The sequence below is a fragment of the Xylocopa sonorina genome, chromosome 1 (genome assembly GCF_050948175.1).
Source record: "Xylocopa sonorina isolate GNS202 chromosome 1, iyXylSono1_principal, whole genome shotgun sequence".
NCBI lineage: Eukaryota > Metazoa > Arthropoda > Insecta > Hymenoptera > Apidae > Xylocopa > Xylocopa sonorina.
Window position 1 is genome coordinate 4,824,036 of NC_135193.1, and position 27,305 is coordinate 4,851,340.

At 42.4% G+C, this 27,305-nt stretch overlaps 2 protein-coding genes across 4 annotated transcripts in view; both read right to left on the minus strand.

Annotated features, from left to right (window-relative positions):
* LOC143423988 (uncharacterized) overlaps nt 1-13,392 on the minus strand; it is a 41,265-nt gene extending 27,873 nt beyond the window's left edge. The window contains exon 1 of one of the 2 annotated variants that reach the window (XM_076895754.1): nt 13,309-13,392. Coding sequence is in view for 1 of the 2 variants with exons in the window: in XM_076895745.1 (XP_076751860.1) it covers nt 9,208-9,289 (82 nt within the window). In the remaining variant the exon portion in view is untranslated. Of the gene's footprint in view, nt 1-9,207; nt 9,693-13,308 lie in introns of those variants that run through there. The other variant, XM_076895745.1, reaches the window with a different exon arrangement.
* A 6,614-nt stretch (nt 13,393-20,006) lies between these two features.
* Atg16 (Autophagy-related 16) overlaps nt 20,007-27,305 on the minus strand; it is a 392,813-nt gene continuing 385,514 nt past the window's right edge. For both annotated transcript variants that reach the window (XM_076895681.1, XM_076895690.1), the window contains one exon: nt 20,007-20,755. In XM_076895681.1, coding sequence (XP_076751796.1) covers nt 20,659-20,755 — 97 coding nt within the window. In that variant the 3' untranslated portion in view covers nt 20,007-20,658. The remainder of the gene's footprint in view (nt 20,756-27,305) is intronic.

The window sequence follows — 27,305 nt, forward strand, 5'->3', positions numbered from 1 at the left end:
GCGAATTCAAGAAAGGGGAGATAAAGATGAAGAAAATTGAGCACATTTATTAATCACGACTGTCAAATTATACCAACGGAACGAGTTAGCAACGAACGATAACGAATACTGCTTAACCGTCGAAATATATTTTCCACCTATTTTTGAGCAATTAAATTTTTCTCACAGTTTTAATTATAAAAATCAGATGGGCGAAATAAAAGTTAGTAAGGAATATTTTCTCTCATCCAAAGAGAGAACTCGTTTCACAGTTAATTATTCTCCATATTCCGAAGCATCTGCACCTGCACGTTTCCTCGGGAACTATTTGGTAACGTTACAGTTTCCTTCGTGTTATCCATACCCCACATTCTTCTTCCCAGAGATCTAACTTTATGAGATAGTGAATCTTGCTGTTCGAAATAGAACCGCGTAATTTACATTCTGTAAAAGGGCGGAATCCAATTTTACGAACACATGCATCGCATGCGTTAGTCAGCTGCTTCGACTGGTGGATTCGGTGAAAAATATATTTTCGAACGGTGATAAAAATGTAACGTGGTCGAAGCCGTAATATCAGTTACCGTCGAGACGTCGCGACGCCGGCTCAATATGGAATATACCTTAAGGATCATTACGTATCCGCCGGCCATCGCGCGGATGGCGGTCAGGTATATTACCAAGCACGGTATTCGACGTATCGATTTGCAATTTAGCAAATTGATAACTGCACCAGATGGATAGCCTATTGACTCGATACAATAGAGCCTATATCGATACTAGAGAAAATGCACCACGATTTCTCCTCTGTCTGGGATGAATGAAAATTTCGAATTTTCACGCGTCTCTCAATTTTCACGTAAAACGCGAAACCTTGCCGAGCTTGCACCTTATCCATTCACACGTCAATAATCGTTGAAAAATAATATCCAATATTATATACGAATTATTATTACGAGACGGTTGATGTCTTCCACGCGTGTACTCTCGTACAATTTAAAGGAACAATTTCCCGTTCCATTATGTACTGTTATCGCCACTCTTGACGTTGAATCGCGATAACGCCCGAATAATATGCAAATTATGCGCGAAACAATCTTAAACGTAGTTCGGGTGGGAAACCTGTTTATCACACACCATGTAAGGGCTATTGTAAATGCTCGGAAAATTTAATAAACAACGTTTGACGACGCTTTGAAGAGTGTGGGTGTTTGTACAGGCTCGTCTCGTTAATTGAAAGCCAATTTTTCTGCCAGATAATTATGTAGACGAAGAATTTCCTAAACTTCAAACTTGAAAATGAAACGGTTCGTTTGAAATCTAGATCACGGCTTCTAATAGTGTATTTATAGTGGCTCGGTTCAATTAATTTTAAACCAGTTGCTTCCATGCGCATTGATAAGTAGGAAAAAAGCGGTGATAGGTTGGAGATCCAGGAAAACCAGACAGCAGGAAGAACTTCTAAAGAATGGCCGTTTCCTTTTGCACTTTTTCCCCTTCCGCGAAGACAAACAGCTTCTACTTCAGTTTGTGTACGACAGCTACTGTATTCGTATTCCATACCATTTCCTGCGTGACACTTCCCCTGCCATTCCAAGACGAACATTATTCCGCGATGCGAAAAATTCTCTCACATAATTAAACGGACGATTGAAACGATTCACTTCCCAAAGTAATTTTCGAGTTTCGCGTACGAACATAATTCCCGCCCTCTTCTCACGCGTTCATTTCAAAGCAAATTGCATTTTAAAAAGAACTTTCGTAATATTTAAAAATGTTATAATTATAAAAAAAAAAAAAACGGCGAGTATGCGTCATCGCTTGGAGTCCCTCGCGAATAAACAGAAAACGGCACTTTACAGTGGCGCAGCTCCGTATCTAACACCAGACGGTTCAATGTGTAGATACACGGCAATAAATCATTTCGTGAGACATTTTTAGAGAGGAAATAGTTCCAATTTAAAGTTTTTCGACTTGCGGTTTCTCTTTCCCCCAGGAGAGTTCCTTCTAGAGGAGTTCTAGGGTTAATATGACGAATGATTCAGTTATGTGACCGATAAAATTGTTCCCGTTTTCTCTTTCTCGCGTTCCCCCCCGTTTTGATTTACACAACAAACTATTCTTTTAAATCTTTCCTTCTCCATTCGTCTCTTCCTATTGCACATTCACCGTGATTTCTTTATCGTTCTCCCTCAAGTAGTTTACTGCAAATTGAAATGGATTATTCAGACAGCCGGTTTTCATTTCGCCCTCTATATTTCTCGGCCATTCTCTCTTCCCCACTCTTTCTCTTCGTTCAGCTTACACGATAAAGAGTGATACTCGCTGTTTGGAAAAAGGATCTCAGACGCGAGTAATGGTAATCCCGAAGATTCCCTTTCAAATGTGGCTAAACTTCCGTTGGAATCAGCGACGGCTTATCGGGGTTATGACACCCCCCAAAATCCTGTTACCAACTACAGCTCGCCTCTCGCAACTTTTCTTTACCACGTGAATGCGAAGTGGCTCAATCACACTTGGCTCTCGTCGTAACGCGCCACGGAATTTAGCTACTGGCACCCTCAAACTCACCCTAAACGATGATCGGCCGTCGAATGGAGAGGAGTCGTTTGAAATTTATTTCGTTCTTAACTCTAATGAGATACTTTCCCCTCCTTGCTCTCTCATATCGGCGCAACCTACAAACGGGCTAATTATTCGAACTTTCCACAGATTTTGACCATTGTCGCCGTTCTAATTATCGTTACTTTTTCACATTTAAAAGCGAAAAATGTGCAGAGCTTTGTCTTTGCCTCCGAGGAGCGGCTTCTGCATCGAAACAATTAAATTAACGACGTAAAAGCAACAACGTCTTTCTTAACGATTCGTTTATATCGCTGGAGGATCCACTTTGACGGGATGAATCGCTTGTTTTAGTACTGAAAGTAGTACCGTGAGGCATTTTATCAAAAGTTTAATACAAACGGTAACTTTCTTCGTTATTCTCTTCCTTGCGCCAACATTATTCTCGTATAATGAGGACCGGGGTGTATAATTTTACGACGGACATACTGTTATCGCCCATACCCCATTTGCGATGAATCAAGGCAAACACAAACATCCTGACACTTTGCGGAAGTAGCGACGTAATTGACACGATCGCTTTTTATCACGAAACAAGCTCGAATATGAAACCGTCACCGACCACTGAAACCGATCGATCGGCACGTATCACAAGAAATTGAAGGAAAGGTTTAGTCGTCTGTGTTTAGTTCGCATCGCTCAGTAATCAAAAGTTAGATTAAGTCAGTCGCAAGTCGAAGCAATTAAATTAGTTGCGATTCAATAATCTATTCGCTCAGAAATCAGTAGACAGACTGAACTTTGGTTACGTCAAAGTTGAGTTTAGAAGTTAGAGCGGCGAAGACAGTAGCGCTTAGGCTAGAAACCAATCAATTAGAAATCAGTCGCAGGAACCATTCTCAGGGTCGGCGTCAGAAAATCCGTTTCGCTCCTTAGTTTTTTAGAGCAAGTTTTTGTTTGAGTTCGCAGCAATCGGATCGGTTCGCTTAACCGATCGGGGCTGTACATCCCCATTCGCGAGTGGAAAGAAGTAGCAGGCGGACGATTGACGCTCGAGTGTCGAACCGCAGCAATCGATTCGCGTATTGTTTCGAGTTACAGGCACAGGTGCAGATTCTTCGCAGAGGGCTCGAGACACACGCTATTAAGCAAGTTATGTAATTAGGTTAATAGGATTTACCAGAATTACTGGTAAGATTAGTCTTTATATAGACGGAAAGCTTCTGAACGTTACTTCCGCGTTTCGGTGAGCTGCAAGTTTTCCCAGGCAGAAGTCCAAATTCATTCCAATCTCAGAGAACGGAACTGGTATCAGGATTAAACGTGTTCCATGTCTGCGAAAGCTTCGAGCATTAGAATTTGATTTTTCCCCAAAATTCTAGGCGTAATCGGAAATTTCTGAAATCCGTCTAACGTTTTCCAGTTGCATGTAATATTAATACAGTTATTTTCATTATGCAAGAGTCACAGCATACAGATCTCTAAGTGTTATGTAATATTCTCTGCTCAAATTGGCGAACGTATGAAATACTGATTAAGAAATTTGTTACCGGCTCCCGTTAAAGGCACTTGAGACGCGTAGCGAGATTTAATTAGAGACAGGACATTCCAACTTCATTTTTTTCCGCACCTGTCTCGTCGTTCGTATTTCATCCGTGATTCTCTCCTCCGTCTCGGCTCGCACATCCGCGGATATCTTAATAACGCCGCGCTGCGTTCGTACTCACGGTCGCGCAGACACCGACGTTAGATCGGAAGGCTAGCTCACGCTTGGAACTCGGATCTCCGGTAGTAAAATACGCGGCTTAATTGCTTAATTTCTCACAAGTAAGCCCTCGCGCACCGTCGAAGAACAAAGGCGAGCACCCGTTACTTTGGCCTTCTTTCTATTACGCGCTATCAACGTTGCTCGTCGCGTGACACTTTAATTATGCCGCCGCGCAAATTCAACTAAAGTTAACCTCCGCGCTGAAAACTCGATTCGATTGGTAATTAACGTGTACCCCGCTGGAATTCTTTCGTTTATGCTCTTTCGCGCAGAGTTTCCACACGCCTCTTATTTTAATCCGCGCGGTTAATGCGCGACGTATTAACCCCTTCAGCCCCTTCGATTTATCTTCAATCGTAGGCGACGTGATAACGATTTTTATTATTTTCTAAGTATAATTCACGCTTATGTTTCCTTAATAAGATAACACTTTGCGTATCGCGTAATCGAATATATTTTGAGTTATATAGTTCTCACATTTGCATACAATTCGCGATGTCATCAAGGGGGTTCTTTAAACGTATACGCACTCGAAGATAAGTAATAACGGAATAGGGAAATGAACTAATGTGTCTAATCCCATAACGAAGCACAAATGTTAGTGCTTTGGGTACAGTTAGCCATAGATAATTCATGAAGAACCCATTTCCCAGGTTTTGATATTTGCTAATCTTTACCGATCGTCTACCCTACGGCCATAGCGTCAATGAAATCCAGTCTTTCCGTTATTTCTGGGATTAAATTGCCTCTACTTCGATTAGAGTCGATAACGCTTCTCTCGCCAAACTCTTGCGATCGATCTTGTCGTTTGTTTCAGCGGAAAAATCTAAAAACTTCTTCCATCCGTGTCATCCCCGTCCACCATTTTCTCGGGTCTCACACGTACCCCGTGCGCCCGTCAAGTATACTTCGTTTCCGTTTCAAGCGTTACACGTGTAATTCTTTTCAAAGGAAACACGGCAACTCGCGCTAAAGATTTTGCATTCTTGTATATCGAACGTCTACACCTGCAGTGAGCTACGGCACATTTCACATCCGTCGATACATGTTCCAGCTTCTATTATCGTTTCCAACTTCTTCGTGAGTGTACGTTTAAATATTGATTCGTGCAGATAAACTGGCAATTTTTTTAATACCGGATGCCCCACTTTGAACAACGCTCTAGTTATCCGAGGGTCGGTTATCGAATGAGTTTACAGCTACGGTGTCTGCAAAAAGTAAATTCTGCATATCCGTATATCGATCAGGTTTCACGTGCCACCATCGCGGGATCAAATTTATTGTTGTTAGATATAGGCAGAAACTTAACATAAATATAGTAGCGCAGCATTATAGATCCAAAGTGTCGCGTCGTTTTCTATTTTCCATCCGTTCTGTCTGCCACCAGCCTGTTATATTTCATTTATTCGCAATTTGTACTGCCGAGAATTCGCCATTCTTCTCTGTCACCGATGAAGTTAAATAAAAACTACTAATCATTAGAAGAGCGAGTCCTCCGTCGTTGACTCGGTGATTTATGGGATTAGTTTATAAACAATTTACGGTCTAACAATAAGATTTATAGGGCGTTCAAAACTTTTAAACCTCTCTTTTTGCCAAGCAGAACTTTACGATTGTCCAGCCTGTTGTCGCTTTATTTCCCTTTTGCGAGCTCTATCGGAACATATGCGTGATTTATTCCGTCAGCCGCCGGTCGCAGTGGAATAAAAAAATATCCTTTTTTCATTGCCACTGATTGATTGACGTATAATTTTTGTTCCTCGACATGTACCAGCCTGTCAAAGAGACGTTTGCGTTCCACTTGAAACGAAGGCCCTTACCTCCTCCTCGGTTCGATGGAGGGCATATTCTTTGATCTCTAGCCTCGACACGTCCAGCTTAACGCTCGTCACGTTACGTTTAATTGCACCGTTCGACGTAATTGATTGTAACTCGTTCGCGTAACTTTCCCGTTTAATATTTTCCGTTAACGATGATTCAGCGGTGACGTGAAATCTGTGTATCTTCGCTTTATATCGCGTTTAACTTTAAATTGAATGGGTGTAATAGAAACAGGATCATTAGCATATTTTAATGCAGGGGAGCGTAGATTGTGCCGGTAATTAAAGGGTACGATACAGCATAATATCGTGTTAGTAAATCATATCAATAATACGTGGCAACGCGCCGCGCGTTATCCTCCTTTCGCTTCGATTTTTCAATTTAATAACACCTCCAGCCCCCCGTAATCTGTCTTAGATGATTATCCGCGCGAGACAACCTTTGCGGTTCACACTGTTTCTAGAGTAAGATCACTGTTTCGTTCAGATCGACGCCTGTTCCGTTCGATAAAACGTTAATTAATGAGACGCGTAATTGTTCGAACCGCTGGAAATGGACATCTCGCAGTTTTAACGCGTAATATATGATAGCGAAGGCGTGCAGCCGTTGGCCTCGTATTATGCGTCCGCATATATTAAAGTATACGAGGTAATTGATGTGACTTGTGATATATAGCGATCGCTTTGAGACTTCGTCCAGTTCGCCAGTTGAGATAGGTCCCGGGAAATATATATTAACTCGCGCGGTACATTTATTATAACGCCATCATCGATATAGTATCAAGCGCGATTATGTCAACGTAAAGCTCTGGATTACTATCAATTCTCGTGGCATATGGAGTAGGCGAGTAGGCGTCTCTCGTTGACGATAACCCCGCCGCGAGATGTTATCAGGACAAAATGTGGCAACGATTGGTTCTACAATTTTTCGTTCCCATTCGATTCGAAAAGCTTCTCTATTTTAAAGCTCCGTTTGATCGAACGCAAATTATTCGAGTCGATCATCTCAAACGGGGGACCGTTAGTACAAAACACCGGTAACAAGTTAACGACTTAATTGGGATTTACGATGTAACGCGAGCTTCACAATGGTGTGATTTTCGTTTCATCTCGAAGACAAGTTAGATCGGGTGAGAGAGATTAAATTTTTATTCAAGCCTAGTCACCACCGCAAATTATTGATCCAAGGTAACAAACAGATTAGCTGGTACATCACCGCCGGAAAGAGATCATTTTGTCCGTAGATTCTATTCTAGTTCGTTACTTAATCGTAGTAATTGAGCATGAAAGTTGGTGGAAATAAATTAAAAGTAACAGTAAGTCTTCCGTCCCGTTCAGAATCGCCGTCGAGATCGTAAAGATTGCCAAGAAGAAATTGTCCAAGTTTCGAGGGAATCATTCCTTTTACGTTACTTAATAGTTCCTGACGACGTCTCATTTTAGAGAAATGGATCTCTCGGATAGGCTAACGTTTTCTACGAGCAGGGGCCACTCCTTTTAGATACCTTATCGTTCACAAATTAAGCATGTCGTTTTTAGACGTTCGTCTATTTTCATTCAATTTCTAGTCCAATTTCACGTTTACGTGGCGGGGTTTGCATTCACCCAATTAAGCATGTTAAAACGGCTAATAATTAACGAGGTTCCTCTTTCGTGATACGTTTGGCGCTTTGGCAGTGTATCCCAAGTGACGTCGATTTTCACGCGAGAGAAAAATTAATTTCTAACGTTCGACACGAACACCACGAATCATTGACCATTGGTAATAATTCTGATGGTGACACGAGAGAATTGACAGACGGTGGAAATATATTCCATGTCTCATTGTACTATCCTATTCCCTCCGCAATTCATAATTATTCGAAACGTGGGACGCTTTGAAATTTTGCTTAATTCCGGTTAAAAACCAACGTTTCTCATCGAAATGTATAACGCGTACGTGACTCGTTTCGTACCCCTTCCGCGTTCAAAATCGTCTACTCGATGTCGCCGGGCAAAAACTATACTAATCCTATCCAACCGTGGTTTTGTCGAACGCAAAAAGAAAAGAAGTAACCGCGACGTGTTCACCGGGGAGAACGTAGGAACCCTTTTCTTCTGCACCCTTTTCTCGCCCCCACGACCTCTAGAAGAGGGTGACTCGCGAGAGGTACGGACATCTAACGGAGATAGTCCAAAATTCCGAGAGTGCACCAGCTTTCACCGAAATCAAATAATGCGCGACGATATTTCTCCACTCAACGGCTCTCTTCGTTTCCCCGATACTCTATCCACGAAGTTACACGGGCCAAGTCAAAACACGGTCCTCCGCACAATCTCGGCGATTTCTCAACTCTGGTAGCAGGGCACCCGTACGCTTTCACGAAGACGAATGGCCTCGCGTGTCGTCTCGAGCCAGTTCGTCGCTTTCTGCTGCGAAAAGCGCGCCAACGAACACTGGTCGAGACATTAAAAATCACATATCCGTGTCCGGTGCGTCGTCCAAACGTGAATGGATCGCCCGAACAATACGTGTACATAAAAATATACTCAAGTTGCGCTCAAACGGGACCGTGAGATTATTTGCAAGTATAGGTTTGGATATTTCAAGCGCATCAGTTCGGTATTTCCCTCGAAATTTTCAAGACCACTGATTTCTTGAATGTATTCGACTATATCAATTAAATTAGCGGCATTGGAAGCAGACTTGATATTAGATGGAGCGCAAGAGTGCGCGTATAGAGATGCACTGTCGTGAAATGATTATGGATCGATCGCGATAGATGTTGATCACTCGCGTCGGAATTGAACTTTCGGTAGTTGCCGTTCGAAAATGGTCAAAAGTGGCTTCCCGTTCACTATCCATATTTAACTGGATTAAACGAACAGCCTCGAGATTGGTGAAGAGAACCAGCGGTAGCACTGAACGTCATTTCGCACAGCGATATTGAGAGGACCACGAACCGCGACTGTACTCGTTAAAAATTGCTGGAAAAAATATGGCATTAGAGGGAGTGAGACGTCGTTGAAATACAGCAAGGGATGAGAAATGGTCGCGTGGAGTCCACTGGATTGCTCGGCCGCGCGATGATTTCTTACCGATGACAAAAACAGCGAGAACGACGAAAAGGGAGGCGAAAAGGGAAGGTCGCGCTTCTCGATATCTTGTGACACTTCTCATCGTGTCTCCGTTTCTCGGTTTTCTAATTATACACTCATGCGCGTGTTGCTCAAGATTCACTGGCCCGCGCTCATGTTAACACTTCCTGTCTGCCACGGTCGTCACACCTATTCCCCGGACTCATTCACCAAACACTTCACCAGAGAGATTTAAAAAATCCTTGCTCGCTCGTTCGTTCGTTTATAATCCGTACGGATGGAAAGTAACTCTCGCGTCACGACGAATCGTACGGCACCGGCGCGGCGGTTCCGGTCGGGCGAACGGAAAAAAAAAAAGGAGAAAGTCGTCGACTGGTAACGAATTCGATTCGTCGATCTCCGGCGATGGCGCGCTCCGCGTCTCGGGACGGCGTGACGCGAAGAGCTCTTCCGGTCGAGGTACAAGCGGCTACTGAGGCTCCCGCCGCAAGCACGGAAAGCTTCCAGTGCGTCGACTCGGTCGTGCAACCCGAAAGCTCGTTTCTCTCTCTCCTCCACCCCCGTATAACCGCCTCTGTCGCCTCGTTCTCTCCTTCATCGCTAACACACCCCCTCCCCTCCCCCTCCGCCTGGCCAAACCCCCCTCCTCCTCCTCCTCCTCTTCACGCCCCTCCACGATCTGTTCGTTTCACCCCCTCGGCCATTTTAGCGTCGTCGTCGCGATCAGCCGCGCCAGTGCAGGCTGCGCGCGCGAGAGAGCTTTCGCGTCCTAAAGCTGGATAGATCAGGGAAGGGGTGATTGATTGGCGATGAAACTTCGCGACTGATTGAATCTTTTTTACGTTTCAATATCGATATCCCCGAGTGGGATGTATGGCACATGCTTCGATTGGGTGCCGGAATTCCGCGGGTACACGAACGTTAAGTTCCGCGAGGGGTTGGGCTCCTCGAAGTTCGAGGGGTAGCCGCCACGCTGATTCCTAGTCGCGATTAGGGTGAACTTTGACAGCCGTGCGTCAATTTGATGTATTGCCTTCGTTTATTTGTTAACCGTTACCGTCTGTTAACCCTCGAAACGTAAAAATGATCGCATCGCGTGCGACGGGAAGTCAATTTTTCATTTTGCTCCGTGAAACGCAACCGTTTTAATTGTCCGGCAAAAACATTCCATTAAAAAACATTACCACGGTCTGTGGACAGAAACTCTGGTCACCTTTTCGCGGTTAATTTTACAGCTTGTACTGGGCAAACGGCACCGAATTGCATCGTCAATTACATCGCCAACAGTTAAAATGCTTGAGAGCGTGTACGAACTTTTATCGGCGCAACATTACGTACAATGGAATATCTCTTTACGGGACTCGAAAACTTGAAACACATTTTTCTGGCTGTTCGTCGTGCTGAATACAAACTAAACAATTCGATTCAACCCCTTAACGCTCACACTTTTATTTTAGAAGACCAGGTACGACTTGGAAGTTCGCGCATGCACGCGTCTGACTTAACCACACGTGATATTTTTATTCATCGGTTGTTCGAACCTAGCTGTTACTTTTTCTCGATATGCTTAGAATTTGCTGGATGTAACAATTTTTAATGCCAGTCGCGCCATGTCTCGACATTTCGTTACGCGTGACTAATCCGTCTATCGCAGATATTATTATTACATTACAGGTAATTATATGCTATTAAATTGTGAGAAATTTTGCTATGTTTTTTAAACAGTATTTTATAACGAGTTCGGATATTTTACGCGGCTTAATAAGTAGGTGCACAACCATAAATTCAATTCGTACGTGTGGAAATTATGAAAAATTATGGAACACGTTCTCAGGATGTTTTAGATATTAATTAGTATTTTGTGGATTTCAAAACGTCAGAGGGACACGTTATTTTATGACTTTAGTCGTTAGTTGAATGGGTATTTAGTAATGGAAATAGAGAATGATGAAATATCATTGCCAATTATGATCCAATACGTGTAACGACATAATTGAAGAAGATAACAAGTTTCAGGAAAGACACTTATTAGTTATGTCGAAAGTAATACCTACATTTTATTTACATTTATACGAATTTCTTATTATTAAGCCTCTGTCAGTCATATTTTACGAACGACTGCTTAAAATACTTCTTAACCGGTTACCAACCGCCTGCTTCGTCGCTTTACAAGGTGATTGCATCAAGTGAGTTACAACGACAAAGTTGGTTAAAGGTGCTTGAAAAGAACGTACAGTTATCAGGGTCGTATTAATGAAGTTGAACAAAGCGGGATGATCCGAACGATCTTTAACCGTGATGCGCTACGACAGATTCCCTATACTATTCTTTTTAATTAATACACGGTAGGATTATGGCTCTTTCAATTAAAATAATGAAAGGCTGTCGTGCACGACTTTTTGAGACATTCCATCGGTACTCTAAATCAAAGGCTTAAATTACATTTCAACGAAAACATATTGATACGTGATATCATGTAATTTAGCGATATAAAAATATCGTTTAATTAAGGGAAAAAATTCTGCGCGTGGCCATTATAACTGTTCTTCTTTTACCGCGACTGGTTTGACATTAAACGATTTGAGCTGAGTCGACAGGAGTCGGTTAATCAAGAGCGTATTATTTAAAAAGGAACATCTGAATCTCAAGGACAGTTAAGTTAATTAAGACCGGATGAATGAGTCAGGTTCGAACGTGGTAACCTGCATTCCGGATACGATATTACGTACTCGGTTCGAAATGTGAGTGACGCAAACGTGACAATAACGTTTCATACAGCTATTTACGTTCTTCAACATTATGCTTATTAGATTCCCCACATACGCGTACATGTTTGAACATGGTACCCGCGGGCTAAATATAATTGACATAGTACAAAGTCCGCCCAGTAATAAGTTTACGTTACAGGTATTTGTTAGTTACAATATGAAACTCATTAATAATGCAGCGGAAGATGTGTTATTAATTCCTATTTCATAATTTCATAGATAACAATGCTCGTATAATTTGTAATATTAAGTATCGCGTAACGCGACGGTGCACGAAAATAAATTACCATTTTAAAAAGAATTTAATTATGATTAATTAATGTACGTAACTCAAAAGAATTTTTGTTTTCGGGAATAATTCGGAAAAATTCCGCCTCTTCTACGACTAATAATTATTTTAGTTATATTTGCCTGGTATAATTAGTTTAGAAGAGTAAGGAACGTTAAAATTGCAATAGCTGTATATCATTCGGAGCCACGTATAAAAGCAATAAAAGGAATCTCATATGAAATGTTTCCGCAGCAAAAGTTGTTTAATGGTCAGATATTTGTTTTTACAAAAATTCAATTCGAGTACTTAAAAAATATTTATTAACGAAAAATCTAAACAAGTAGAGATCGAAAATACATTGATGCACGGTGTATAACCAGGTTTCGAGTGGAATAAATGGTTCTGTTATATGATATTTAACTTTTCCATTTTTTAAAAGCTATAATAAATTCACAAGGTCTCTAAAAGCATGAAATGCAATTTTTATCGTGCGCTTCTCAACGATATTTTCGAGCTACATTAAACATGCTCCAACTAAATTGAAGCCGCTTTCATCCCCAGAAAACGAGCCACTTACGAATGCATTCGATAACGTGATGTCGCTAATATTTCAAATGCAGATCATTTCATTTACAGCACTTCCCGTATAATTAATCGACGGGAATAAAAAGTACGGATCGCGCGGTAGACGAACAATAATTAAAAAGAAATTACGCGCGGAGCATTTCGATGCTTTCATCGGCGACGTAACGCGTGATTTCTTCGCGTCTAGCGTCACATTTGTAATCACCGAGCCAATTGTGATGCGAAAGCTTGAAATCCTCGGATAAATCGACGCGCACAATTACGATGTTTACGATTCCCATACTCGAACGAGCTCCGCCAGGAAAATCGGAGGGAATCCTTACCGGGGACAGCCAGAAAGGAAAGTTACGACAAAATATAGACAGGTGGAGTTTGCGTTTCCGTGTGACGGGACGCGAAAGCGTTCGCGATTTCGCATTAGCTGATTCTACATCAGCGGACAAACATCGCGTTTAAACTTGCTCCCGAGTCTCTTACCTGTCTGACGACCGACGTTTCCGTCGAGTTTTCCGGTAACACTCCTGCTCTTTTCCCACAGACGAGCGCGACTACTCGAATCTCACGGAGCCTCCGCCAATACGTGAGTTAATTTGTCACTCTCCTGATTCCTTTATGCGATCTCCCTTTGCGCTCGAATCCCTAATCTCTAGCTCATTACGTCGACGACAAACAACCGCAACCTGGAGCCGGCATGCGGATATCGTTCGACGCGCAATCGTGCGCTGGCATCTTTCTTTACGAGCCCTCCCCTGCCATCCATTAACTATCATTAAGCGATGCGATACGTTTAATTGCGCCGAGCTGAGGAAAATAACAGGCGTCGACGTTAATTCGTTACAAAGTGCGTAAAAGGAAGCGAGCAAGATTCAACGCGCGGAGACACTTACGCGTTAGAGAACATACGGGAACGTAACTGCTGACGATGCACCGATCTGATAAGAATTTGCGGGTACTCGCTCGAGTGATCCGCACGCATTTATCATCTGAAATATTTCCACCACTCTTATGAATAGAGTAAACGTGTTGTACTTGCATGGGATGATGTGCAGATGATATGTACATATAGGTAACATCACTGACGGGATGTCTTTTTCAAGAGCATCTCCTTTCCAGACTTGGAGATCATCGATCAAAGTCCTCCTCGTGATATGGATTACTGTTTCTTACGTATTAACGTAACACTTTTGCGCGATAACACCAAAGGCGGTATTATGACAAATTCGATAATCTATATTTCGACGAACCTGAAATGAAAACTCGACGATAGAAAATAATCTTATCCGGTGAACGTACGTACAGCCTTCCCGTGTGTTATATTAGTCTCATAAAAATCTCTCGCCTCGCTCCGCGGTTCAGCTGTCTTTGATTACGTTGACAAATAGCCGAGTGTTCTTCTAATCTTCAATTACTTGCAGTATCTCTTTTACATCGTGGAACCGGGTCAACTCGAGCCATTCAAAGGCGTAGAATTACTCTGTCAAACGCATAATATAATTTTTATCGCGTGCAATACGATGTCCGTGAAATATTTCTCGTAACATTTTAGGTGGGAGACTTTATCGAGGAAAATGAAAAATGCCCGCACAAAGAATTTAATCCAGAGTCAAAGAGATATTTAACGGCGCAGAATTGTAGAATAAAATTTTTGTTTAATTTTCGAGCAGAAGAGCCGATCTCATACTTCCGACCGGCGAAGTTAATGCAGCACAGTTTCTAACGAATACATTTTATTGGAAAAGCTTTAGCGGCGAAACCGAAAATAAAATTTACTATACCGCCTCATAAATAATATTCTGAAAGGATTATAAATTTCATGAACGTTTGCGTTACAAGGGAGAGAATATTGAATAACTTCTATTCTCGTACGGATGTAATATAAAACAGGCTTAATCCACAACGAATGTCGATCTTAATCTTGTCTTAAATCGAGCTTAATGCACGCGTACTGTACTCTGATTAAATTTAAGACAGTTTTAGACACCTGCATCAAGTACAGCAAGTAGAACATACAACTCTATGCGGCGTCAAATCTACGTCCAGTAGTACGTGTCAACGATAAATGCGGTCACTCGCTACACGTGCCAATCTCGGTTAAAATTATCACTGGAGAGACTTTAAAATGTACTCTTCTTCTTGTTGAAGAATCATCCCAACATTTTGGAAGCCTTCTAACCAAGTTTGATCAAGTGTTTAAGTCAGTGCATTCGTATAAACAGGCAGCGGTACGTGCCTGGCAATTGCAGCGAAATCTCAATTAAGATTGCGTTTGTAATTCAACGCAGAAGCAGATACAAACCTCTTGATTTGACATTTCCTTTCACGCGATCAACTTTCTCTTGGAACTTCTCTGGTTGCAAATTAATTGGAGCATCTGGAAGGTTGGTAAGCCACGGGTATCGAACAGGATGGCCGGTATACGATGGGCCAAGGGTGCGACACGTGTATCCTCGGCTGTGTGTACACGAAGGGCGCGAAGGGCGTCGCAGGAAGCGAGTAAAAAAGATTTCGGCTGGTCCCAGATGTGGCGGTCCGATCGAAGTTTAACGTCGTTTGCAAGCGGGTTCCCCGGGCACGCCGCGGCGCCGCATTCTCACGTTCCATTGCGAAACTGTCGAAACTGTCGAATCGTCGACAAAGGGCGTATAATGCGAAAGTTAGAAACAGAGAGACGCGAACGGTGCATGCGCAAGAGGACGTGCATTGCTCGCGCGATACGACACAGCGGAAGTTCTTCGACCGTATAATATTCCACGTACGAGTTGTCACTTCGCGACCGCATTTCAGTGACTAATGAGCGCTTTCGAAAGCACGTTAGGTACTGTCAGATACACGCTCTGTTATATCGTGGACCTCTGTGAGGGGATCTTGATACATGCGCCTCTATATATACGTACATACGCCAGCGCGAATACGCTGCTCACCGGGCCTAGACTTATCATCCCCCAGCACGAGCATACGTACAGGAGCGCGAAAAGGAAACGACGCCAACCGAGGACACCCAGAGCGCCGAGAACACCCAGAATGGGAGTTAATTAAAAAGAACCGCCGATTTGACGAGGTACGATTATCAACTTGCACTGTTGAATAAGGGTATCGCGGGACTCGGGTTCAGAGAGCATATACTTTTCACCGCAACTTCGAAATTAGTCTGCTAGTTTTTCAGAGAAATTCGAAACGCAGAAATGCTTGCTGTTACGTAGTAGAAAACGCGGTATTGTAGCGCAGTGCTGTAATTCGTATTTTCCGTGACAATTTGACGGGTTTGAAATGTTTTCACGCGTTATGCACAAATTTTACACGTCGTTATTTGTTTACTTTCAGAGTCTACTTATGCGCTGTTTATATTTAAATATTTTAACATTTTTAGCGTATTGTCCGGGGGTAATCATTAGGTAAAAAGGATTTTTGATATTGCGCATAGAAATAAGCATAATGCTCCCCTTTGTAGGCATCATTTATTTTGCAGACTTTCGAAGTTTTTTAATGCGTAAGGAATACTCGTCTGTTGAAAAAAAAACAGCACGAGGGGAGAACGTCGGCTACAAACGGTGGTCTATTTAAAATGTTGCTTGTTTATTTTCCGACGGAGAGAAAGGAAAAACAATGGGTAAAGCACGATGTGGCTTGTTTCTTTAGTATGAAAGAACCTCTCATTTCGTGGTAAATCAAAGTTTCCCCGGAGTACGGATGGGGCATTTGGAATTTTTAAAGGAACGAAGGAATGCGACGCGCTCAGATCATCGCTACTTTATTCAGAAACATCTTCGAATAAAAACTCTTTTTAGGAATTTTCGTCGTTTCGCAACAAAGAAACCTTTTCCGCGTTTCACGAATATGAAGTTGAAAAGGAACTGTGTAAAGTCCAAGACTAGAGACGAAGATACTCCCGAAATTACGTATCATTTATTAAAATTAGTGCGCAGTTGTTTCGCGTTCTAACAGGCAACTCTGTAGCGCGATAAAGGTATTGGTTTTAACTATTGCCTTCTGAATTTCGTTTTATACGCCGGATAATGCTATTCAGTTTTAAACAATGAAAGATTTAAGCCGATTGGTTTATTTGTTCAAGGAACATTGTATCGTCTAGTTCGAGAAATATGCTTTCAAGGGAGTCGCGTTTATCCCCCATTGAACGAATGTTATCGTACAGAACACCGTTCCATTCAAAAGCTCATAACTTTGTTAGTTTTCTGAATTTCAGGAAATTCCTACACGCTCTACACGCTCAGGATACACGATGAAAGAAGTATTATTAATTTAATTTAATTAAAAGGGATAACGAGCTCTAATTTACGAGATTTGCGTACGCAAATTAAAGATCTTACCATTCGGCCAATTAAACTACTCGTTAGAGTAGCTCGAGTTTCGTGGAATTTCTATAAGAAGTGAATAAAAGAGGAAACATTTGCTACGAAAATCACCATAGTTTAAGTTTTCAGCTTACATTAAAGAGCAATCTGTAACTTGAACTATGCAAATTAACAGCAACAAGAAACTTTACTCGACTCTTTGTTTTTTGTCGTGCAAAATAGGGACACGATCTTCGGGGATTTCACCAATTTCAAGAAGTTTGCTAAACGGCAATAAAATTCGTTTCCTGAAATTGATTCAAAGTGTATATGTTGAAAGAGGAACCCACAAATTATACCCTTCGAGGGGACGACTTTTCTTGCTTTTTATTAGAAAACTTTATTTTCACTTTTACAAACGATTAAACGTGGCAGAATGTACAATTTAGAAATACTCGGATTACCTTCGAGGAATGTTACGAGTCTTAAAAACTGTTATATTCGAGAATCACTGTTTTACGGCGCGACATCTTACGACGATTCTCTGTAGAACAAGGATAATTATTGTTACAAAATTTTAATTTAGAATAACGCACTCGAAACATTATCAGAGGTAGAGATTTACTGTGAAGGGAAAGGGAATGAAATTGACAATGAAGTAATACTTAATATGCAATGCGTAGTCGTACAATACAATACTAATAATGGACAGCGTTCGAATTCTCATGAAAATATAGAAATGAAAAGCTTGAATTAGATAAGGATCGATTAAAATGTACCACCTTTTAAAAAATGCAAGAAGAAAACATTTAATGTATATATATATATAATATATTGCGAATAGTGTATTACAATGTTTCCGCCAAAATGAACGTATAATATAGTAGACAGAATAAAAGATATAGATACATGACCATATTGTTTGTACGATGAGGAAAGAAATGTGTAAAATGTTGGACGCCATTAATTCGCTCTCTGAACAAAATTTACTCGCGAATCACACGCTGTGAACAGAACAGCTAACGCTAGACATGAATATTAGGCAGAAAGCGTTAGTCGAGCAAAACATTTGATCGATATATTTCGTAAATTATATCTTTGAGATCAATGACGATTGTTAATCAAAGGAAACAAATGAGAACTATAACGCCGAACGAAATCTCGACTGCTCGACCGAGAGAATCATATCGATGTCAATGCTATGTTCGAGTACACACACAGCGACGACTTACAGCTTACGAAACTTAAACGCTAGAAATAATATCATCAATTGCGGCTTACCGGTTTTCGTGTACGATGAACAAAGATTAACTGCAATTACTCGATTCGTATACACCGAACCTGTGTCCACAGGACCGCGATTAGTTCCTTTAAGGTACCGTTAATATAGACTTATACTAATCGCATGCGACGGTGAACGAAACCAGCGAAGAAGAAGACCTCGGAGACGTGTCCGAGGGCAGGACACGAGCGCAGACGCGATATCAATTAAGCGTGCAAAGAAATTTATGATCACGTTCATGTTGTACGATGTGACGATGTTCCGTGTGTGCTTGCAATCTATCCGAATTAACAAAAACACGTATCAAAAATATGAAAAACTATACACGTTGGCGTTTCGCGTTTTACCGACAAACGTTGTCATAAATTTCTATACTTACACTGCTAGAGGCCCTTCGATCTTGGCCCTGAACGCCTATCAAGCATTCACTTACAACTATTGTGCAGTACGGTGATCATCTGTTTTAAGTAGAGGCGGTAAGACGCACTAAGAAACGGCGAGTAACGTCTAAAATCATACGTGAAGGAGTCGCCAACGACGGATACCGAGCGTCGAAGATCACGATCCGCGTTGTATGAGTCATTTTACGTTATCCTCTTAATTTACACCGCGTTTCAAACGCGTCAAATCACCCGCTTGGCGAGTACAATTCTTCTTAGAAATTATAAACCTAGATAAAATGTAGAAATTATTAAAATTTTAATCTTCGATTTGATCCAGAAAAATATATAAATATCTTCCATAGGATATACGTTACAGAAAAGAAAGGACTACGCTCTTGCGCAAAACCGTTTCGTTTAAATTGCTTTGAGCTTAGCAAAGTTGGAAATGTATTCGCGTGACTAAATTTTGGACCAATTGGAGATTTCATTATGGTAATCAAAGTATCGGGAAAAGTTAAAAGAACTTTCAAAGATCACGAATGTTTGCAGCGTTCACTTTGTTTTCGACCAACCAATCCGCTATTCCGTTTCTTCGTCTTGCAACAATCTACATATCGTTAACGAAAGAGCACAAAAAGTTGTCGATAAAATATATTAAATAATATATTACAATATCAAATATATAAATCAAGAATTATACAATATTTAGTTAACATTTTTCTAGTACAATGCCAAGTGGAACGCTAAGTATTTCGTTTCAAATATTATTTACTCACCGAGAAACTCGAAATAACGATGATCCTTTACGGGAAGGAAACCAATATCGGTCTGTCCGCTAAAATTTGTTAATTAACGCGCAACGACATCGCAGAATGGCTCATACAAAGTAGTTAATCGTTCGTTTTTACAATAAGAGCGACGCTCGACACAGTGCGACTCGTTACCCGGTACGTAAATGTCGGTGAAACGAAATTTGTATAACGCAATCAATTCTGTACCGGTACACGCTGGTATTTTATTGTGCCTTCCATCCGACTCTTCCATCGGACTCGCGATAAAAACGTCCGAGACGACTCGCAGACGTCGGAAAGCATCGAGCAGACTCGATTTCACGATTGCTTCGGCGATGAGCAAACTTGTTCCGTGGCTTCCGCTTATGCAAAGATCTTGAAGCCGTCCGTGTGTCCGAGTGTATACGAAAAACGAAAAAAAAACAAAAAAAAAAAAAAACGCTCCTCGATACTCGCGATTAGGCTGAACTGACGGAGGATTCGCCTCGGGTACGAGGTATCGCGATGTTATCCGAAACGCGCGAGTGGGAATTCAACCGGAGACTAATTTTCGAAATAAAACCGGCTGGAGTGAAGGTAGAACGGTAAAGAAACGAGCCATGTTTTATAGTTTCCTCGCAAAGTGATCCAACATGAGCGATTGCGTCTGCCGACACAGACGATTGAAACGCGAGAATAGTCTCTTAGAAGTAAAAGGAGCGTATCTAGCGAATCTCAAAAGGATAACTACGATAATCTGTTCAATTTCTGAGGGAGGGACGCGGTCCCGACGCGCAGGTATTACCCTAAAAAAGGAAATCTTTACAACCTTGGGGGGCAACAATCAGTGCAGTTTTATGTACAATAATCTCTACCGTGTCTGAATCTTCTCAGCCCCGGTAGCAGTGGCTCTGTACAACCTCGAAACGTAACGATTTACAACCTACGCGCCCGAACCACCCACTGATTTTCATTATCCTGCACCGGTGTGTCCTTTCCGATGCCTCCGCGTATATCGACCCTACGAACGTCCACCTCGGCACAAAAGAACGCGCTGCTGTTTCCGTCTGAAACAATCGTCTATCTCGGGGTCGCTGCTCCTGTTAAACATGATCGCCCCAGACTGTCACCGTTTTCGCCCTGTCCACCGATGCGAGGTAGGTGCCGTGAGGATGCCAAGATACTGCTGTCACCACAGCTCTGAAAGACATAGTGCGACTGATCAATCGAACTGCTCTAGCTCTTCATCTTCCTACGTTACGTTTGTGTGCCGTCTAGCAAGTGTTTCACGTTTCTCAAGTAAACGGCTTTGAGGTACACATACGTACACGTAATACCGCGATTCGTAGTCATTTTTACAAGTAATCCGTACGAATGTGTCGCGAATGAAATAGAAACTCTTTCGAGAACCTTACGCTCTCTTACTCTTTTGCTAAGCGAAGGGTTGGTACTGTTAATTGAAGCGTTGATCGGTCGATGATGTTTCATATGGCATCGATTAAACAGCAGCGACGATCCGATGCAACGCGACGCGTAATGGCGTGAGAATAAGTCGCGTTAAATTGAATTGGAAATTTGCAATCGGGCTGATAGGTTGTACAGGGTAGAGAGAAGGGGCGATAAGGTTGACAACGAGGTGAAAGGAATTACCCTGATTACATGTAGCAACACGCACGGCATTAACTGATTTCCCTCAGGCGAGTGCAATTTGAGGTCAATTATGGGCCGAGATTGTGTTTTCAGATCGTAATGGGCCGGTCGAATCGCCGCGACCACCGGCTAACTGTTATAAAAGACCACGGGTTTCCCATGGCCGGTGTATATATCGGTAAAGCGAGTATATATATATATATTGGTACGCACACGCAGCACGCAAATATGTCCGACGCAGTTGATTCGACGTTGGCCAGGACGTCTCATTTCTATTGTTTTTACGCGGTGGCAGCCGGTAAATACGCGCCAGGGGATTATCGTCGTTCCGTACCTATCATCCGACGACATGAATCGGTATAATGCGACGAAGGACACGGTCTTAATTAGCCTGACTGAATATCATTGTCTTTTTCTCGCTGCCTCGTCAAATGAGAGGAGATGGGAAGAGACGCTTCTGGTTCAATGACACGATTCACGCGAACAGATCTAGTGCCTAATCTCGATTTCTATCTACGTAGATGTACGTCTGAATTTCCACGGTCTGTCCAGGTACAACGAACTTATGCGCTGTCTAACAAAAACGAATTTACTTTTTCGTTAATAATTTTTATTTCTCGAACAACAGTAACTCTTCGTTATACCGAATCTCGCAATCGATAGAAGGTACAACGATGCTCAATTATTTCATAAAGATCTACTCCTTTTTGTTACACTTTCACGTCGTGATATTCGCCGAAAAACGTCTATCACGTCGTAAAAAAGGCGTACTATTCCATTGGCAAAAGGATGAACGTGCGTCTTGCATCCAGAGTGAGAGCACCGCGTATAAAGACCTCGTAACCAGAACACGATACTTATCCCCTGCACCACGCGTTAAAGGAATCGTTGGATGGGATAGTAACTGTTAAGCGATTAAAGCGGTAGCAGTTAATGGACCACCCAATATGTGAGAATCAGCGACGGCGTGAATCGTTCTCGCTAAGGATTTCATTTGAATGCGAAAATACACAGTGAGGCGTAATTTTCTGGCCCGAGCGGCTTCGCCTGTGCAGCAAAAGGTCTATAAAACCTGAATTCCCGAGGGTGATTCACGGGGCTCCGTGGAATCGTAAAAGGGTGTTTCTATGCGAGGACAAACGTGCTGAAAATGACATACCTTTTGCGTCTCGAGTAAAACTTCACGGAGATCGCGCGTCGGGAAGCGGGCATAAAGTGGCTGTATATTTTTGAAATAGTATAAAGGTCAAGCGCGACCGGGTAGGACGACGTGCTAAAAGAAAATTGGATTCGTAAAAATATGATTAAAAAGTTTATGCATCAATTGTTCGACGTCCCGCGTCACGCCTCGGTCATGTTGAAACGCGCACATACAGCCGTACGCAGCCGTTTCCGTACAATGGAGCTCTGATTAAGATAAAAACTGCAAAATTCATGCCGCATCGACGAATTTACGAAACGACGAGGAGAGAAGTTTCACGTGTACATCCTCGTCTATTTGTCAAGTGAAGCCATTAGAAATGTATTGGAGGAGAAGACGAATAGTCGACAGTCGAAGCTAATAATCGTCAGGACACGTCGGGGTGGAAATAATGAGAAGGGTAACGCAGGACGAAAAGGAAAGGGGAAGCAACCGAGGTGGCGAACGAGGAGCAAGATAGAGCGGCGGACACGCTCGAACGACATGCCTACGAGTACGCAAACTTTGTTTCTGACAAGAAAGCGGGCTCATATAGGGCGAAAGAACAACAGGGACCGGAGTAAAAAAGTGTTCGGCAAGAACGTGCGTCGCGGCGACCGCCCGTCGCGCGAACGGCGACCGCTGTCGCCGCCGCAGGCATTGCTACCAACCGCGACAACCAGCTACGACGGCGGCGATATTTTTCGACGTGTCTCGCCTCGTATCCGAGATACCTTTGCGAAAGTAACCACCTACATACGCGGTGTATATTGGGAGGTTGATAAAGGAAACCTATCCATTTTTCCCGAAGCACCGTGGAAATAAGCTTCCCCGAACGACATTTTCGAACCGTTACTTTGCCCGTCTGGTCGCCCCTTTGTTCCTCTTTTCCTTTCATTGCATCGCGTTTCGTTCGGTTGGCCCGTTTTTTTTTTTTTCTCCCCCCTTCGCGGTGAACGCGATCGCGTTTAGCCAGGAGAAATGGCCGACACGAAACACGGAAAGGGTCGACTAACAGGAAGGAGGGGAGCGGTAAAATAATGTCACTGCGATTATCCAATTATTTCATTTTAATGCTGCCAAGTGTTATTCTTTACTTCGTTCGTTATTTCTATTGCTGTTATCCTGGCGCAAAGGAAATATTTTTAAGGATAAAGATAAATGGATGACGTTACTCTGTGGAAGCTAGTTGCAGACAATTAGAGGAGAATCCAGGGAAGGAAGTGGCAAGCGAAACGTACCCGCGAAGAGAGCCACTTAGGATTTCAGAGTCCATCTGGAAACGATGGATTATGCTGAGTACACGGACGGCAAGGAAGAGGATATTGTTGCACACTTCTTTTTCCAAATATCAGTGTATCTCGGTTATCCAATGAAACGTAGAATAACTAGAATAATTATTCTATGAGCCAACGGTGCAGTCTCGAATATAAGGAACAATTTTCGGAGCACTACATTTTCACGTTTCACATTCACCGTAATTCATATTCGTGACGTATAAACTATAAGAGCGCGATACAGTGCATCTGGCAGAAATGAAATACCCTGTCCGCGAAGAAAGAATTTAAAATGAAATTTTTACGTCGAAGGGTATTACGGTGATATAAAATTTGTATATATTTAAATATATGGAATTAAATTCTTTTTTTCACCCAAGCTGCCCGAAAAATGGCGCTCTACTTTAGAATATTGCATCTATCTTAACAATCTCTCCACAGTGTGCATAACATTCTAAGCGTTTATCATTATTTATTGCTTATAAATTACAACAATTATCCGTACCACAAATGTTACCCAGAACGGTGTATCGCGTTGCAACGGTCGATGACCGAAAAGATCCCCTCCTCCTGCTCGTTTCCGTGTTTCGAAGTACTTTCGATTTTCGTACTACAGAAAAACTGATTTATCGCCGATGGTTAACGCGAAATTCATATGCGGGAACTAATTATTAAGTTCGCTGATTTACGCGCAACAGTCAAGACGCGTGTTAAAACGAATTATTGAAAAATAAGATTTATCGCCCGGCGAGATTATCGAAGCACCGCTTTATAACTGCAGTGGCGGCTGGCTTAACAGGCAGGAGCTGGTCAATTTACTCTTTGGTAATGCATCTTTTATCATACTTAGCTGCTCCTTTGTAATATGTCAGTGCAAAATGATGAGCACCACCTGTTGACACAGTCGACGTAGGCGATGCCTCGAGGCGATAAATTCGCAGTGCTGGCAGAATGAGAATCTTAACGCAACTAACCGTACGACGCAATCGTTCATTGGACAGGAACGTGTGGACACGTCTATAAGACATGTGTCGGGTATGCGTGAACGAGTCGCGTCTTTTTTTCTTTTTTTCTATTTTTAGCCTGTTTTATTAACAATAAAAGAATCTCAATGGCATTTGGTTCCATCGGTTCAATCTATTTCATACGGTTCAATTTATTTTGGTTTGCAACTGGGAAATTTTAAAGCGCGATTCTATATTCCATCGAATTCCTGCATTCCTTTTGTTCATACGGTACGTTGCAATTTAATCAAAGTGATAATGTTTATTGCATTAAATATATTACCTCCTATGTTGTTTATACGGACAGCTAAATGAGCTACGGTTATATAAGCGAATAATAAAGCGTACAATTCCAAACCTAATTATGCTTCCACTGACAATTACAATTTCGAGCGGAATTGTAATATTGTACAATATTAATGTTGACAAATTTAAGTATGCACGCTATCATATTTTACAGTACGTACCCCATTCGGAAGAAGAAATTTACTTTCGGAGAAATATACATAGATATAATTTTGAATAACAATTATTGCATGATTAATCGAATGTGTATCAAAATTAATAACGTTTATTAAGCTTTATTCCGAAATGTCTTATTATTGAAGCTATTGTAACGATACTAATCTCAGCGATAGTTACGTATATTATTAATAAACATTTACGTTTTCCAGAACACCAGTTATGGAACGCAAAGCTGCACATGGTTAAGTACGCGCAGATCAGAATTAATCGATTTCGAAAGCTTCTGGATGCCCGCCACAAATGAGTTTGCAATGAATTTCAACTTGACTGAATTAACTCAATGACCCACGATTAAGGTATCGAACTGACGAATTTTATTTGCGACAACAATAATATCTAATATTATTATACAAATCTCAGTATCACTTACACCCGACAGAACTCTACCAAGCGAATTAAACTAAACAATAATCTCTCTTATTTAGATTATGTGTGCACAGGCGTATCAATCGAGTCACGCGTGGAGGATGCAAAACGACCCTCGCGATCGTCCTGCACGCAAATGGCGGAAATCGAGGGAAAGAAGCGGAGCGCCGCGCGAACAAGGGTCGCAGAAGTTGAACGCCGCGACCGACGATTACTTTCTCCGGCGTGTTTAGCGGCCGCGTCACGGAAGTGAGCGATCGCGGCGAGCGTTTCATAAGCGTGTAGGAGTCGCGACAATTCCGCGAGGAATTCCGCCTGTTATCGAGACAATCGTGTATCTCTGCCATCAATCTACGTGGCCGCGAGCGACGCGCATCTGAATGGTTCGCTCGGCCACGAACAGTGGCGCCTAATGGCGCGCTCATTGACGCACAGTCGCCTGGTGACTCCGTCGGCTTCGGGGCGAGAGGGTGACGACAATACGTACGATGATTAGATCGGCGTCGTTCTCACGGCAAATGACGCGAAACGTCGCCGCGAACACTGTCGGCCGTAAAGAAGCAACGGCTGTGACACGTCGTTCCGCTCGTAACCAGCTTTCATAGGCCTCTCTTACGACCGCTCGACCGTGTACCGCCATGCGTACGTACTTGAGTAAATCTAAACGCGAGAAAGGGCTTGATTATTATCGGATACGTGCAGATTTCATGCCGCTCTCATTGAATTTCGTATCGTGTTGCGTTCGAAGGACTGTTCATTTTCAAGAAGAAACAATATTTATAACGCACGTGTACATGCATCCACATCTGTCAGTAAATTATATTATCGAATTAATTACATCCATTTTCGAAGCTGATTTATCCATCCTCCGCTTCGTTGTTCGAATATAGTTTAATGATACAACGTTGGCACGCTTTCTAGCGTGGAGGACTGTCGGATCTTCATCGTATTACTAATTGGTTTCAGAAGATTAATGGTTAAAGCGATCGAGAATTGGAAATGTATTAAATGGCCTTAAGAGAAACAGTGAGAATGAAACAAAAAGATTAGATCGATCGAACGATATCGTCGCAGAAGAATCGCAATCAGTGTAGCGTAAGAAGTTAAGTATTAGTAACTCCGTAGGAGGAAAATTCGAGAGCACGGGAGTAGAAAGATTTAGCCACGTAGAAACGCGGACGATCGTGAGAATGAATTTCGATGTTACACAAATTTCCTTACTTAATCCGCGTTCCGCGTAACCGGTTGCAAGTTTCCATACGATTCGAATTCACGGTTGGGCCAACATTTTCACGAGTGCATCGAACATCCAGTTTTAGTAACGGCAGCGGAATTCCTCGCAATGCCCCGTTAAAGTTTCGCACCGTTTATGGCTCGAGTTCTGCTTCACTTTCACCAGCCACGTAAGGCTGTTTGGTGCCATCACCGGTGGCTGTTGCGCCGCTGAATCCAGCGGATGCTCGCGCTCAAGATCAACGCGCACCATCTCCGCGCGGCATTCCATTATTTCTGCGTTAGAGGCTAGTTTACCAACGGTAGCGAGCGAACCACTACCTTCCCGTGGCTCTTTTTCATTCCTTACCGAGCGATACGCCGGCAGACCCGACTCTATTCGTTAAACAGTCTCCGCTCCTTTTCGCTCTCTCATTTTTCAGTTCCGTTCGATGGGAGCAGCTGTAAATGGCGGGGTTTAATGGAGGAGAAAAGGACGAACGGTGAAAAGATTTTTCAAACTTTCTGCAAAAATA